At 40.3% G+C, this 16,365-nt stretch overlaps 1 protein-coding gene across 2 annotated transcripts in view; it reads left to right on the top strand.

The window, feature by feature from the left end:
- Nucleotides 1–464: 464 nt before the first annotated feature.
- JMY (junction mediating and regulatory protein, p53 cofactor) overlaps nucleotides 465–16,365 on the top strand; it is a 62,862-nt gene continuing 46,961 nt past the window's right edge. For both annotated transcript variants that reach the window (XM_057363860.1, XM_057363861.1), the window contains exon 1: nucleotides 465–1,611. In XM_057363860.1, coding sequence (XP_057219843.1) covers nucleotides 772–1,611 — 840 coding nt within the window. In that variant the 5' untranslated portion in view covers nucleotides 465–771. The remainder of the gene's footprint in view (nucleotides 1,612–16,365) is intronic.

Here is a 16,365-nt window from a genome sequence, read left to right on the forward strand (position 1 = left end):
GCCTCAGACACCTATTTCACAGACTGTCCTTGTTGTCAGGACTTGTCACAGAAGCTGCACTCTTTTGCAACCTAACCAGAAGTGCAAACTCCTGTTGCACGGCGTGCCGCTAGGCGCTCCTGACGCCCAATCTTTTAAGTATTTTACTTCAATCCGCGGTCAGAATTCGGATACAAGAGCCATCGAACCACTCCCGCCCCGCGGCCCCACACGCGTCCCCCGGCGCATCGCCCCCTAGCGGCCGGCCCTCACGGGGCGCAGCGCGGCCGCGGTGCAGTTCCGAGGGAAGGGGCGGGGCGCCGCTTTGCCACGCCCACCGCGGGAGCGCGAGCGTGGCGGCTCCGCGGCGAAGGGGCGTGGCCGGGGCGCGAGGCTCCTCCCACCCCGCTCCGCCAATGGGGGAAGGCTACGCGAGGGGCGGGGCTGCCGCAGGCCGCGCGGGGGGCGGGGCCTGCGCGGAGTTGCCGCAGCGCCGCCGCTTGTAAACAGATCCCACCCCACGTGACGCGCGCGCGGTCCTTGCGCGGGGGCGCCGCGCATTGTCCGCGTTGGTGACCGGCGGGACCCGCGCGGGCAGCGGGAGGAGGAGATTCCCGTCCGCTCTTTCTTCCTCGTCGCTCCCGTGGGGAAGCAGCGCACCCCCTCCTCGTACCCCGGCCGCTAAGATGGCTGGTGGTGGGCGGTAAGGCGGCGCGGGGCTGCGGAGCAGCTGACGGGACGGGAGCGCGGAGGGCGGGCGGCGTGTGCCCGTGTGCGGAGCCGCGCAGCGCCATGTCCGCCTTCGCCCTGGAGGAGACGCTGGAGGCTGACTGGGTGGCCGTCAGGCCGCACGCCTTCCAGGAGCGGGAGAAGCACAAGTTCGCTTTCATCGTGGCCTGGAACGAGATCGAGGGCAAGTTCGCCATCACCTGCCACAACCGCACGGCCCAGCGCCAGCGCAGCGGCTCCCGCGAGCTGCGCCGCGGGGGCCCCGAGGCCGGAACCGCTCCCAAGGCCGGCGGTCCCGCGGTTCGCAAGGACCCGGGGCCGCCCTGGGGCTGCGCCCATCCCCGGGCCGAGGCGCTGCCCAGGAGCCCGCTGCGCGCCAAGGGCAGCCCGGCCCGGAGGCCGCAGCGCGGCCCGGACGCGGCAGGTGCTGCCGAAGAGATCGAAGTGCTGGAGCTAGGAAAGGAGGACGTGGCCGCCGCGCTGTCGCTGCCGCCCTCGCCGCCGCGGGCGGGCGAGCCGAGCCCTCCCGACGCGGAGCCCGCGGGGGAGGAGTGCAGCTGGGCCGGCCTCTTCTCCTTCCAAGATTTGCGGGCCGTCCACCAGCAGCTCTGCTCGGTGAACTCGGAGCTGGAGCCCTACCTGCCTGCCTTCCCCGAGGAGCCCTCGGGCATGTGGACGGTGCTGTTTGGAGCGCCGGAACTATCCGAGCAGGAGATGGACGCTCTGTGCTACAAGCTGCAAGTTTACTTGGTTCACAGCTTGGATACCTGTGGCTGGAAGATCCTTTCGCAGGTGCTCTTCACCGAGACCGACGACCCCGAGGAGTATTACGAGAGCCTGAGTGAGCTGCGACAGAAGGGGTACGAGGAGGTGCTCCAGAGGGCCCGCAGGCGCATCCAGGAGGTGAGGCTACTGCTTTAGTCCAGATGCCCCCACTTTAGTGTCGCATTTAATTTAGTCTGTGACATCTTTTTTAGACGTTCTCTTCAATGTTCTTGCTGTCCTGTGCTTTGGTGAGAAAATGAGGCTTAACCTTTGCAAGGTCTCTAGGGCCAGGATTTAACGAGGTGCAGATTTCCCTACTCACCTGAATATGGCTCAGTACCATTTTCTGTGAAATCTAATGTAGATGTTCGTGAATAAATATCCGATGGATTTGGTAAGGTCTTGCTCCTATATTTTTGTTCCTGCAGTGCCCTGCACCAGGATGTATTGGGGTCTGAAATTTTCTGTTAAATGGGAACAGCAGCATGTAGTGTTTGTTTTGACAGTACGGTTTAGGCATTTGAGACTAAAAAATTCGAGTTTTGTGTAGGCTCTGGGTCTTAAATCTGGTATTTTTCTATAGCAAGAATATGTTTTCCAGTGGAGTTGTAATGAGTAGAACTTTTGTTCAGCTGAGAAGTTCCTAGAGTAGGGTATTTTTATGAAAAGCAAGCTGTTTGTTCCTAGTGCGTGTTTTCTGTGTTGCTGTTTGGTAGTGTCTGTCAAGACTTGGATGTTTCAGTACACACCATTACACCATAATCTATTGTGAGCAGTTGAGGATGTTCTTACTAACTTCTAGCATCAGCATGTGAGAATTTTTACACTTTCTCAGTCTTCATGGACTGATGTGTATGAGGACCCAGCTTTCCCCTGTATAAAATGAGAATTTTACACTTGTTTTTGTGCTTCAGGAGTCTTGGTCTAGAATGTACCCGGATCTATCAAGGTGTGACTATGAGGATGAATCAGGTTACATTATTCTTTATTTTTGCAAACATCTTAAGACTGTTGTGGATATAGGTCAAATTTGGCTGCTTCAGGTACCCACAAATATCCTGCTAATATTCTTTTCAAAAGTATGTGGTGGTGATTTTTCTTTTCCTTAATGGAGTTGTCAGCATATCTTCTTGCTTTCAGATGGCATGGTTTTGAGTCTGTGGAATTCAGGCCAAGCTTTTCCTTGGTGACTGGAATTTCTCATACAGAATATGAGAAAATTGTAATATCAGTGATGTAATCATGGTAAGAACATCCAAGTTTAGCATTGCCAGGTAGATTTTATTTCCTAACTGTTGTGTTAGGGTATGTATTTTGATTTTTTTTTAAGTCTGTTTAAAGGACTTAATTAAATCATGCTGTTTGGCGTACTATTGGTGATTAGTCTGATAAGATTCAGCAGTAGTTTTAGTCCAGAGAATATGAAAGCATATCATTTTCCACTGATTTTTTTTGACTGCATGAATGCTTGGGAGTGTGTGCTTAGATTAGATTTAGCCTTCAACACAGCAGCTTTTGCAAGGAGCTTTGCAGAACAAGAGAAGTTCCCGTTAAAGATGTGGAATTTGGGAACTGGGTACCCAGCTGGAGGGATGTGGTGTTTTTGAGGAACACTAGTTAGGAATTACTGAGGAAGAACTGTTTGTTTCTTGAAGAATCTCAGTTTCTATTTTGTTAGTACCAGTACTGTTGAGGGAAAAAATTTGTTTTCTAATCTATGTAATTTTGTTCTCTGTTAATATTCTGAACTTGATGCAGACAAAATGGCAGAGCTTATATATGCATTTGACTACACTACAACCTTCTTTTACCATGGTAACCAGTCTGGTAATGTACCTAAAGTCAATACAGCTGTACTTCTGTCAATTGTGTAAGTTGATACTTCTTTAATTAAAGATAGTTCATGTTTAAGAAAAGGAACCAATGGAATGACCTGGTCTTTCCCTCTTGGCTCTCGGGTTTCTCTTTTCCTTACCTGTTAGGTGTTTATTTGGTCTACAGGAAATGTCTTTCTTTTAGGCAAATACTGATACTCTTTGTCATGGCAATTCTAAGCAAATAGAGAAGTGGATGATGGGTACTGCTTGCTATTTCTATAGTAAATGTTTTTGTGCTTTAAAGAAAACCCACTGAATCCATGTTTTATCTCACACTTAATTTCCTTTTCCATCTGTGCTGGAAGTCTGTCAGCTGATAGCAGGAATATTGGATCCAAGCAAGTTTAAACAGTTTTGTCTCTTGCAAGAACGTTTTGGGAAAAGAGGAAGTGACTGAGAAGCGTTGGTAACCAGAATGGTATCTAGTGGGGCATGTGAAGGGTCTTCATTCATGTAAAATTGTGCAACTCCAAAGACCTTGACTTAGCATCTTAAAAAGTGCTTCTGTGGCTTTTAGTTATTTCATGTATCTCTTATATTTCCCAGGTGAAATTGTTCTGGGCAGTTAGAAGATTACTTGAGAAATGCTTGCAGTTTTTGTTGATTTGTCTTCTTTGGGGTGGAGAAGCAAAGTGAGCAGCCAAACCTCATGTTCATTGTTTTAGTATCCCCTGCTTGGACGTTACTTGCTTTCCAAAACTTTACATACAAGTCAGTTTATTTTCACAGCACTTAGTAATAGTTGCTTTTTGTAATAGTAATTTTTGTGTTAGTCTGAATTTTAGACCACTTAATAACCCATAAGAATGTTGCAAGTAGAAACAGATCCAAGATGAGTAAGTAAAATAGTTGTAGAGGCACTGTGTGACCTAGGATTCATTTCTTCTGCCTGATGTGCAGGTTTGAAATAACACTGACTTTATTTTCTTTGCAATAAAACTAATAATTTTTGAGTAGTTGAGGAATTTAATTTGAAGTAAAAACTTATTCATTAAGTTTACACCTGTTTAAAAAAAATCTTCAGGTACTCAGCTAAAAGATAAAAATATGTTATTTCAACAGAAAGTATGCCATTTAATTCTTATTTGGGATCCCAGCTTGGGCACTGTTTCCGAAATACTAAACGTTGTGTCAAGAAGGCAGAAAATGTTTGTACTCTTGGTCCTGCCAGTTTTCTGCCTATGCTCCTACTATTTAGAGTTTTTCTAGGCTAAATGTACATGTGTGTAAATTTCTGGGAATTTAATAATGTAAAAGATGGTTATATATCTCCATGCTGTGTTCTCAAAAGGCTGAAGGTAGTCATGTTTTCCTGAATAAAAGGGGGTGTTGGTATAAACTGTGATTAAGAGGGATTGGTGGCTTAGTCATGCCCCAGACACATTTCATGGTGTCCTCTTGCATAGCAAGTTAGGGTTTGGGGAGACTATCTGTTCATTAAATGTCCACGTCAGCATATTTAAATTATCGGCCCCATGGAATGTTCTTGTTCCATATAGCTCTTAGGTTGCCCTGGAAGACTGAAATTTGATGGATGATAGTCTGTGGGACCTTGAGTGCCAGGGGTAAAACTTGTCAGTAACTTGCTTTGGTTTTCCTTTTTGCTTTATAAAACCTACAAATTTCAGTGTTTGTGGGCAGACAAAGACCATTTTGTATCCCTGTTCTCTGTGTGTTCTTTTGATTTTTTTTTTTTTATATGAAAGTTGAAACACTTTTAAGGGCATGATTAAATTCTGAGGAAATTCTGAAAGCATCTTGTCTTTGGCGGCTGATTTAAGACTGCCTTGAAAGTGAGCACCTACTGCTATTTTTAATCTCCATCTCCTGTGTTGTGATGTATTTGCTAAGTGTTACAGTTGTCCTGAAATCTTTTTCTTGTATTGCTTGGCTTAATTTTCTTTTGATTCTAAGAACTAAAAAGGCTAAGGAAAAACAAATATATTTTGGTACAGTAACAAATTGTGTGAGAAGAAAACATGGGTTTTTTAGATGGAAAGCTACGTGGTCACTTTATTTCCTTCATTAATCAGATAATTTTTTCTAAACTACTTTTTGCATGTTTAGAAGGCAAGTTGTTTTTTTTTTTTTGTTTGAATGAATGAAATATGCTTGTCAAATTAGAGAAAATAGCAAGGAATTAGTTCAGTTATTTGTCATGAAATTTCATATTTGTTGCTTTCCAACATGTATTTTTTCAATATTGTCGTTCATTTTTGTTCATATCAAAAAAAGTAAAGAATACCCAATAATATTTTGCTGAAGCTGTTCTAATATTTTGGTAATAAGTAATATTCAGGATCATCTCAGTAACTAGGAGAATTTTATTTCATTGTTTTTGGCCATGTACATTCAGTTCTAAAATAAATGTTTATGTGGTAGTAGTGGGGCACTCTTAACAAAAGTGGAAGTTTTCCAAAAGTGAGGTGACTGACTGCTGTTCAGTGATCTGCAGCTAGGCACAATGAGATTTAAAGAGAGTTTCAGCATCAGACTCAAAAATAATGCAAAAGTAAATATAAAACTTTGCAAACAAGTATTCAGTGTTCCAGTAACAGAAAAAATGTTAGCAGTAGCCGCGTTTCCACCAAAAGTAATGTACCTTCTGTCTGTGAAGAAAAGAAAGAAWAACTGGGTATTATATAGGAATTGCAATAGCTAGGCTTAGAAAATACCTAAGGTATTTCATTAGGGAACAAAACACTGGTTTGGATTTAACTTCAGGAGCACAGAGGATTAAAATAAGATACTCTTTTTTTTTTTCTGTTGACATGAGGAAAGCAGAGTTAAGACTAATGCTGCACATATGGGAAATCCAAGCAACTTTTGTTGGAATGCCTTTTTTTGTACTTACTATTTGTGGAGTTAACCCTTGTTTCTAATAACACTGTTCAGATTCTATATCCTTTGTAAATAAGCTGTTTAAGAGCTGAACTGATACTCTAAGTTAGTACTAACCGAACTAAAATGTGTCAGCAGCTGTATGGTATGCTCAATAGACCAGTCAGGTAGGCTCTAAGCTCTTAGGAGGCATCTACATTATATTAATACCCTGGCTAGTCCTGAGCTACTACAAGAGCAAGCAGATAATAACTACTGCAACTCTATCCGAAAACATCACTATTTAAGGTACATTACATCAAAACATGGACAAATTGTATGTCCACAAAGAAAAGGATATAGGCTTCAAAAGTTAAATTCTATCAAGAAAGATTTAAGTCTTAGATGGAAGATAGAAACACATTCTGTAGAATACAGCAGTATTAGTAAGCCTTGGACTTAAGTTTTGGAAAYTGAAGACAGCAGCTTGTCAGTCTCAGAATTAATTTCCTTTTCCAAGTACCTGGGAGAGAAAAAATAAAAAAGAAAATGCAGTATATGCTCTTTTTAACTGCCTAAAGTGGGATTGGCGAACTATTCATGTCTTTTACTTGGGGGAGTATTCTGATGTTGAGATAGTTTTATTTTATATTCCCCTTGTTTCCATAGATGTAGAGATAAATTTTTATCCGGTTTTTGTTTAAAATTGTTGATACCCWTCTGTAGCATTTTCGTATGACAGAGTATTTTGAAGAGGTGTGAACAGTCTATGTAATAAATATATTGTGTAACCTGTTCTGTGACTGAGGATTCACAGTTTCCTTAATTTCTAATCTTTTAGAGATGATGTGGGGTTGTACTTTTCTTGAGCTTCCCTTGGTCTTGTGTATTTTTTCCCATTTTTTTTTCCACCATTATTTTCTTTCTCTTCAACTAAATGCTCTCCCTTCAAGTAAATGCTTGAAAACTGCTTTCCTAAGCCAGTAACATTTCTTTTTCTCTTCTTTTCTGTCTTACATAGTACTATTATCCAGGCAGGCTTTGAATTTGAAATCAGATTTATTCCAATAATTTTATTTTTTTACATTTCTTTCTGCAACATGACAAGGTGGCGTTTACTAATAGTCAGGGAGGATTATGTGCTTTACATATGTATATATTGGTACGACAATACTGAAGAAGGCGTTGAGAAGCTGAGATTTTTTTAAATTACTACATTTTTTTTTTGTTTTGAGGGTATGCTTTTAACACTCCTTTTTTATAATAGTAGAAACACAGCATTGCAATGCACTAAGATATTGCTGTTACTGGAGAGAGAACTTCAGTTGAAGTTAGGGCTCGGTCCAGCTAAAGATATGTCTGCCAAATTTTATTTTTGCAAGAGGTGAAAGCCTAGTCATCAGAAACGTGGTAGAGAGAAAAGAAAGATAGGATAGGAGGAGAGGGAAGGAGAATTTTGATATTCTAAGGATACAGAGTATCACTGAGTTGGTCAATAGATATGTGTATCTGTTTTGATGAGGGGACAGCTTCGCTGGTAAGCCAGGCTTTGGACATGATCATCTGGAGCCACTGATTGTAGCTGTAAATAGAATGCTAGTGAGACATCTGCATGACTCTACTTGCCAATTGCAAAAATTTTGGCAGATTTTGCTGTCAGTTCAAAATGTTTCAGTAATGAAGTCCTATCCCTGTGTTTCCTTTCTATCCTTTTCTAGTATTAAATGTGTGGCTGTGAATTTATTTGATTACTAATGACAAACATTACCCATTCAGACATACTTGAATGGTCAGTGGACTTTTTTTTGTTTAGGATTTGCTTCTGGAAAGGTGTTACAAAACACCTCCAATCATTCAACAAACTTCTGTTTTAAAGGAAATTGAGTACTTCTGCTTTCTTAAATGCATGAATCAACCCAAAATTTTCATTATCTAATATTACAGTACTTTACAAAGTGCATTTGTAGGCAAATGATTCTAACATTCTTTTAGAAAAATGCTATGATGTTCATTTGAGGGAACTGGATAGGTTTGGGTTTTTTTCTCTGAAAAATGTTGTTTTAAATAATCAATTAGCATTTGTTCTGGGTGACTTGGAGACAATTTATGTGGGTCACCTAAAATTTATAGTTACACAACTTTTAATGCAACAGTATTGCATCATGACTTGTTTTGAGCTACTTCAAGGAGAGAGCATTGTAAAAAATGTTCAGTAACTTAGAGCATTGTAAAAAATGTTCAATAACTTAAAATTATAGATTCTTATGTTAGAAGAAACCTTACTGTGTTTTCTAGTTGAACCTCATGCTTAAAATAGAACTAGTTTTGATTAGGTATTTCTTTTTTTAAAAGAAAACCTGAACTTTAAAAAGCACTGTTATATCTTTGTATGTGATTGTGATGAAAGTTTTGAAAATAAAGAAAAAGAAATAAAAAGAAAAACAGGTGAATGCATTAATTAAGTTGTGTAACTTTTGAAGGGGAAAATCTGTAGATTAGTTATAGAAATTTCTAGAAGCTTGTAGCTTTTCTACAGTGTAAGTAGCACTCTGACTTCAGGGCCCAAATTCTGAGCCTTCAGTAATGTTTTATTTGTTCATGATCATCCAAATTGCGTGTCCAAATTTTAAATTGTGTCATTTTGTCACTTCAGAGTATTATAATTCAGGAAAATATTCATATATAGGAGTAGGCTAAAAAAATCCCACACTGCGTGTAACATTGGAAGTGTTCTGGAAGAGCTGAATTAATAGATAAATGGTATGTATAGATTTATCATGCATGGATTTTATTTCATTACAACATTTCAACTGGGTATTCATTCAACTTTCCCATTCATTTCTCCCTAAGAACAGAAATAAAACCAACCCAAACAATTAGAACCACAGAATTAAGTCTGTGTTCCCTTGGTGGTAGTACAGATTACTTTTGCCTGAAATGCTGTTCTGATACAAAAATGATTTAGTAGCTTGTAATAGACTGTTATTTGCTGTTAAGGTAGGAGTAAAAGTGTGCATGATCCGAGATCTGAGTATTTTCTTGGTATGTTATTTAGTCTTCTGTTACTAATAGTGAGCTGTAAATGTGTTCTTTCTACTGGGCTTTTTTTTGGATGTATTCATCTTTTAAATGAAATCCCCATTATTTGAGCTTAGAGTCTTTAAAAATTGCATTTAGTGATGCAAAATGGTGTTTCCTTAGGCCTGACCTTTCATGATTTCACCATTTTTAGTGATGCTGTGAAGGGTGAACTCTGCCAGTGTTGAAAGAATACACAGAGGGCCGTTTGAGGTACCTCTCAGCTGTCACCTGGCCTTAAAGACAGTTCATCACCTGTGTTGGTGAAGGTAGCTGAAGAACTGGATCATCAGCTTGCTCGTGTTGACGGGGTGGGGAGGACAGTGCTATCGCTTTCTGTCCTCCCCTTCATCAGCTTTGTGTTCTTTCCTGTTCTACTTCTCTGTCTTTGTGGTATGCTGATTCAACTCAATAAACCTTAGTAGATTACTCCAAGAGAGACTATGAAGTAGTTTTCTGCCAGATGCTGAGCTGTTTAGTTGAAATGTCTGAGAAATACTGAAGCCATTGAAGTTGAGAAGAGGGCACCTGAGAGCAGGAGGAACATAGAACTGCGATGGGGAGAGGCAAGAGGGGATGGGAAGTGAATCTTCTTTCGATAGGAGCAAGCCATTGGCTCAGCTTTAAAAAGTAAATCCACAGGCACCAGTACTTAAAATCTGGTGTTGTTGTAATGCTTTACTGCTTTGAATTAGATTTATAAAAGTCTTAACAGTAGACTCATCAGACATTTGAGAATTATTTGCTATCTTGCCAAATGCATTGTAAAACTGCAAAGAGTACTAATTTAGTGCTGCTTATCTAATTCTCATGAGCCGAGAATTTTTAATTTTTTTTTTCTTCGCATCATGTGTTCTTTGTTTTCATAAAGGAATATCTGCTCTTTGCTGGAGGTGGGTATTTGGCTAGGTCTTTGTCCTGACATTGCAAATCTTATATGAAGGATTTTAAGTCTCACACTGTCATTCCTGCTAACTAAATGTATTTGTTCTATTCAAATACTAGTTTGTTTAGATGTCAGTTTTGATGCTCTTGAGTATATTTTCCTGACTAGGAGCATACTTCAGAAGTACAGAAGTAGAGGATCTGTGAACCAAAAGTAAAAGAATTTTATAGTGCAACCTGAACACTTATGTAATGTATGTTCTCAGTCTTCTGACCTGCAAAAAAAAAAATTATTTTGAGCTCATTAGGATACGTGTAAAGTAAGGTGTTTGCCAAGCCTTCGGGGTGAGGTGTTGTTTAGAACTCTTTTTGTTCAGTTACCATGTTCCAACCAACCAGTGATTCATTAGTGATTTTATCTTCTAGTTATTTTTCTCCTTTACAAAGAAGAGTCCCAAAATTCCACAATACCTCTGAAATACAGATCTAAACAGATGTATTTTATTCATCAAATTACATTACAGTGTCAATACCTGTTTCTGTGTTACTAATAGGATGAGGAAAACCTAGCGCTCCTGTGCACAATGAGTGCTCCCATGCAGTTAGCCTTTGTTTGCTGTGATTTCCGTAGTTGATCTATGGCTGTACTATTCAAAGTAATATAGTAAATTCAAACCAATACCTGGTATATATAGACACTCATTTGACATGACAGTCTAACTCAAGAGTGGCACAGCCATATCACACTGTTAGGCAAGGTGACCAGACAAGTACCAGCTTAAAAAAGCCCCACATGGTGTTACTTGTTTGTCTTGAGCACRGAGAAGGAGATGCATAGCTGTAATGGTTGACGTCTCCCTCTCAAGTTTTCAGAAGAGGTCTAGTGTGCCATACATTGTTGTCAGAGTTGATACTTTATGCCTGAACTATATGATTTTCCAACAAGTTATATATGTACATACAGTTCTCCTGAAATTTCTATTTAGAATTTTGTGTGGGAGAAGTTGCATTGTTCAGTAGTGATGCATTACATGGAAGTAATGTTTTGGCTCACTTGACTGCATTCAAATATTACCTCAGTTTTTCTTAGTTCAGTTCTTTTCCTTTTCTGTGGAGTTACATTACAAGGTAGGGTGTTGAAATGAGGTGCATTTTAATAGGCAGTGTAAATGAACTTGACAAAAGTAATTGTTACTGTCCAGGAGCCGTTAACCTGAGTATAAGTGAGGATAACTGATAAGAGTGAAAAGAAGCTAAGCCATCTGTGCTGGGCTGACACTTCTGGGGTGCTCTTGCAGTGGATAGATGTTGTGCACCGGGTGCCCACCAGAGCCACTCTGTAACTCCCCTCCTTACCTGGGTTGGGTGAAAAAATGTTGGGGCTCGTGGGTTGATATAAGGACAGGAAGAGACTACCCACCAGTTACGGTCTCAAGCAAAACAGAATCAACTTGGCAAAATTTATTTTATCTGTTGTCAATAAATCCGAGTTTGATAGTGAAAAAACAAAATCACAAAACATCTACACACCACCCCTGCCTTCATCTTGGGCTTAGCTTCCATGCGGATTTCTCTATTGCCTCTCCCCAGATGGCATAGGACAGGGAAAGGGGGTTGTGATGAGTTCATCACATGTTTTTATGACTCCTTTATCTTCATGGTCTTCCCCTGTTCTAGTGTGGGGACACACCCAGAGGAGACAGACCTCCATGAACTGGCAGTGTGGGTACATCTCAGGAGGTGCAGTCCTTGGGGAACAGTCTGCTCCTGTGTCTGTGCCCTGTGGGATCATTGGTCCTGTCAGAAAGCTTACGCAGCCCAAGCTCCCTTGTCCCAAGGGGCCACAGGTTGCCAGGAGCCAGCTCCAGTATAGGCTGTCTGTGGAATGATGTTTTACTTCAGGGCCCATCCATTTGCTGCAGTCTTCCACAGGCTCCAAGGGAATATCTATGCTGGTGCTTGGAGAACCCCCTCAGCTTCTTCACTGACCTGGGTGTGTGTGGAGTTGTTCCTCTCACCTACAGAGCACCTTACTCCTCTCTTGGGCTGCAGCTGTTGTGCCAGCAATCTTTTCCCATCTCAAATGCATTATACCAGAGGTGCTATTGTGGTTGTTGATGGATTTGGCTGGGGGTGGGTCTATCTTGGAGCTCACTGGCTTTAGCTCTGTTGGACATTGGGAATGCTTCTGGCATCTTCTCACAGATACCACTTTTGTAGACCCCGTGGTACAAAACCCTTGCCACTCACACCCAGAACATCTTTGAGGTACTGAGGTACAGCATGTACTGAGGTACACAGGCTTACTGTGTGGAAGTAAAGGACTGCTTTAAATAGTGTTTAAACAAGAATAATGTGGCTTGTTTTATATTAGCAGCCCTTCAGAAGCCTAGAAGACATATTAAAGTGTTCTCTCTTATTTTTTTGTGTTTAAAATACCCTGTGATTTGCTTTCCAGTATCTTTGTTTTCTTCTGCTTGCTGATTGTCTTTTTGAATGCATGCAAACTTTGAGCTTCTTTATTATGTGTGTTTTATGTGTATATTTGATTTCATTAGTTGAATTAGCTCAGCTCTTCTTTAAACAACCCCTTAAAATACTCTCCCCAAATGCAGACAATGACCTTGGCAGTTTATCAGCATACCCTTCAATTCTCTGTCTTCAGAAGCCTCTTYGAAAAAAACTGGACACTTCTTGTCCGCTTAGTAGGTGGTCAATTGCTGTGTTGTTTCCAAATAAGTTAGTATGGAATTCACTTTTATTTATTTTTTTATCTTTTATTAATTGTAAGAGGTTAGACGGATGTAGTGCTGGATCCAGCACTTCCATGCTAGTCAGTATTACCTAAATTATTTATGACATCCTCCCTCTGTATCTAGATTTTGCATTCTCTTGGTGATTTCTGCCACAGCAGTAAAATCAGTAAAATATATTTCAGATCTGTGTAGGAGAGTCTGGCTTTGGTCTCTTACTGCTACAGTAATGCAACTGACTTTTTTTACTACAAAGGTAAGGATTGTTGATGGCAATGCAATCATGCAAACAGCTGGATATCCTGACAAGTCTTAATCTTTTCACTGTAATGGGTGACATTTAAGTACAGGGCCACTCGTTTGTAAGAGTGAGAAAAGCAGTTTGCCTATAGTGAAGATTTCATGTAATTGAGACTCCTGCTTTTTGTCAGGACATGTGGGACTGTGTTTGCTTTTAACAATAATTTCTATTGTTTGTTTAAAGAGAAACAGTTCTAAGCATGTTCTGATGCAAAAAAAGTTGCTTTCTAAGTTCAGTTGCTAAAATTTTSCGTGCTGATTTTATGTACTCTGTAGCTTTACTTCTTTGTAACTCATTGTCTGAAGCTGGTTGCAGACTCTTGCCAGTGCATCAGCAGGAGGGCTTGGTACTTTATTCTTAGGACTGGTGTTCTCAGGACAAAGGATGGAGTATCTAAAATCTGCTCTGTCTGCTGTACTGTACTTCTCTCTGGAAGCAACTATCCATAGTTTCACCTGTGAAACTGAATGTGCTGCTTCAATTTAGACCTTTAGAACTTTCCTTGGAAATGGCAGATAATACTTTCAGGCTTCTGAGAATCTAAATTTATAGGACAATAACATATTCTGTAGTTACTTCAGAAGTATGAAGGAGCTTAGGAAGGTACTGAAAAATATCTTTATGGCTGGCTTTTCCTAAAAATGATTATGTGTCATACTGCAATGGTTTTAAAAAATACACAAAAAAAAATTAGGAGTAATAGGAAAGATTTTAGGAGTAACAGCAAAGGAAATACAAGACTTGACTCTTCAGTGATTAAATCAAGCTTTGGATTATGCTCCCAGCTGAGGTCAACCTGCACATAATTACAGTGTGCTGTAATGCTTTTATAGCTTTTTGGACAAAACAGAAAGAATACAGAAGACCGAAATAATCTTCGTAGTATAGTTCAAATATATGGACTGTTAAATTGAAAAAAAAATTGTTTTCTGCTGGTTAGAGTGTGTCTGCATAATAGTTGCCTAAAATATATGTATTCATTTAGTTGTGAACAATGTAACATCTGTGAAACACCATTCTTAAAATAAATGCAGCATTCAATTGGTATAGAGCTAGTCAGGCCTGTACAGGATGTTACTCTACTCTCCTCCACCCACTTCTTTAAATAATGTAATTTAAAAATTGTGAAAGTCAGAAATTCAGACTGAGACTATTCAAGTGAACACTGAATGTCTGTGCTGAGAGCTAGTCTTCACTGGGGCATAAGACGTGGCCTGAAAATTGTTCATGTGTTTTGGAAAACTGCCTGACTTTAATTTGCCAGGTTGGTCTAGACACTTGGCATTTAGATACAACCTGTGTGAAAATAGGAGCATACAGAACCAAACAATTTGTGAGTTGTGGAGGGTGTGGCTTCCATTTTGACATTAATTCAGTGGATTCTGTGCTAGTCCCAGCATCCTAGGTATCTAGAAGTCTGAATACTGTCTGGATGGCAGCCAGCTAAAAATGTACTTCAGTTAACTTTGATCCAGAACAGGAAAGCTCTTTTGGACTGCATTATAATTGGAGGTGCTCTGTGCAGCCAGTTTTGCACCATCTATTTCCTATATCAGTGCCCCTTTCAGATTGGTAGCAGAAAAGCATCTGGACTCTTCATTAGGCTTACAAAGCTCCATCTAGAAGTAGAATCAAAGCTGTTGGTCTTCTGTTCATACCACACTGGGTTGGAGAAGACCTGGTGATTGGTACTCACTCCAGTTCCAAAATATGAGAGAGATTAGTTCTGTGTTCCTTTAAACTATTTATATTGAATCATTTAGGTCAGAGAAGACCTTTAAGATCACCAAGTCCAACCATTAATGTAGCACTGCCAAGCCCATCACTAAAACATATCCTTAAGTACTACATCTGCACATCTTTTAAATACCCCCACGGCTGATGAGTGAGCCTCTTTGCTGGGCATGTTTCAGTGCTTGACAATTCTTTCTGTGAAGAAATTTTTCCTACTATCCAATCTAAACCTGGCACAATTGGAGGTTATTTCCTCTTGTCCTGTCACTTGTTACTTGGGAGAAGAGACCAGCCCTGACACGGCTACTACCTTTAGTTTAAAAAAGACTGTCTCCAGTAAGACAAATTGTACATTTAGTGAAGGAGTAACACTCCRTTAGGATTAACCACGATAACCTCCAGCCTGCATTAGGCAAGATAATGGAAAAGGGTTGGCAGTGGTATGTATTGGCTATACCATCTTAATTCCCTTTGTCTAATAAACTTACATTTGATTTTTATAGTTAGCTTATATAGTTCAAAACTTCCCTAGGAAGCTGATCTACTTAGCTTGGGAAAAATTTGATTTTTGCTGAAAGGAAAATGCACCTTTTTGAATGGAGTTTTAAGTTAGCGGTAGTACAGATTCGAAAAGTGCTATATCTGTAAATCTCATTTAGTTTTTTGTAGGTCTTTCCCTCCATCTCTCTTCTCTTAGGGGAAGAAAAGTAGCCAGTGTATTGCATATGGAACACTAGTTTGCCTGTGTCTTCTTCCTGCTCACATGGTAGCTGGTAGGGTGAGCAGCAATTTTTAATCAGAAAGAGTCAGATATTTTTATTTCTTTRGGCTAATCTAATAAAACTTACTCTCTAGACAATTCACCAGTTCCATGAAAGGCACTTTAATGCCTTTCTTGTAGTGAGAGGCCCAAAGCTGACTAAAGTATTGAAACTTTATGTCCAAGGTTAATGTTTTTAATGAAAATGGGGTCTGAATAGATGGCTGGGTATAATGAAGCTGTATGTAATAAGTACTTTCAGGTTGGTAACCTTCTTACCTTTTTTGAAGAATACCCCTATTGAAGAGCTCACTGAGCTTTGCATTAAATCAAGATGATACTCCTTGGCTTCTGAGTAATTTTTCATGTTAGATCCTCTTTTGCAACTGCAGATTAAATGAAATTTTGTCACCATTTTTATTCAGAAAGCCCTTGTTAGTCGCAGGAAATGGATTCTACGTGCATCATTCCCTTAGGGAAGAATGGAATCTTAGTTTGTGTTAATAGTTAAAGAAAATATATAGATATATACATAATTTTATACTAATTGCTTGTGAATAACCTGCCTTCACTTCTGTGTTTGTGCTTTTTATTGAAGGTTTGGTATTTTTGAAGGAGTTAAGGATTAGGATTTGATTTAGGTTTTGGGTAACCCAGCAGCAGACTAAATAGAACTGGATGCAG

This window comes from Malurus melanocephalus, unplaced genomic scaffold (assembly GCF_030028575.1).
Source record: "Malurus melanocephalus ecotype Western Australia unplaced genomic scaffold, MMel_1.1 scaffold_31, whole genome shotgun sequence".
Lineage (NCBI taxonomy): Eukaryota > Metazoa > Chordata > Aves > Passeriformes > Maluridae > Malurus > Malurus melanocephalus.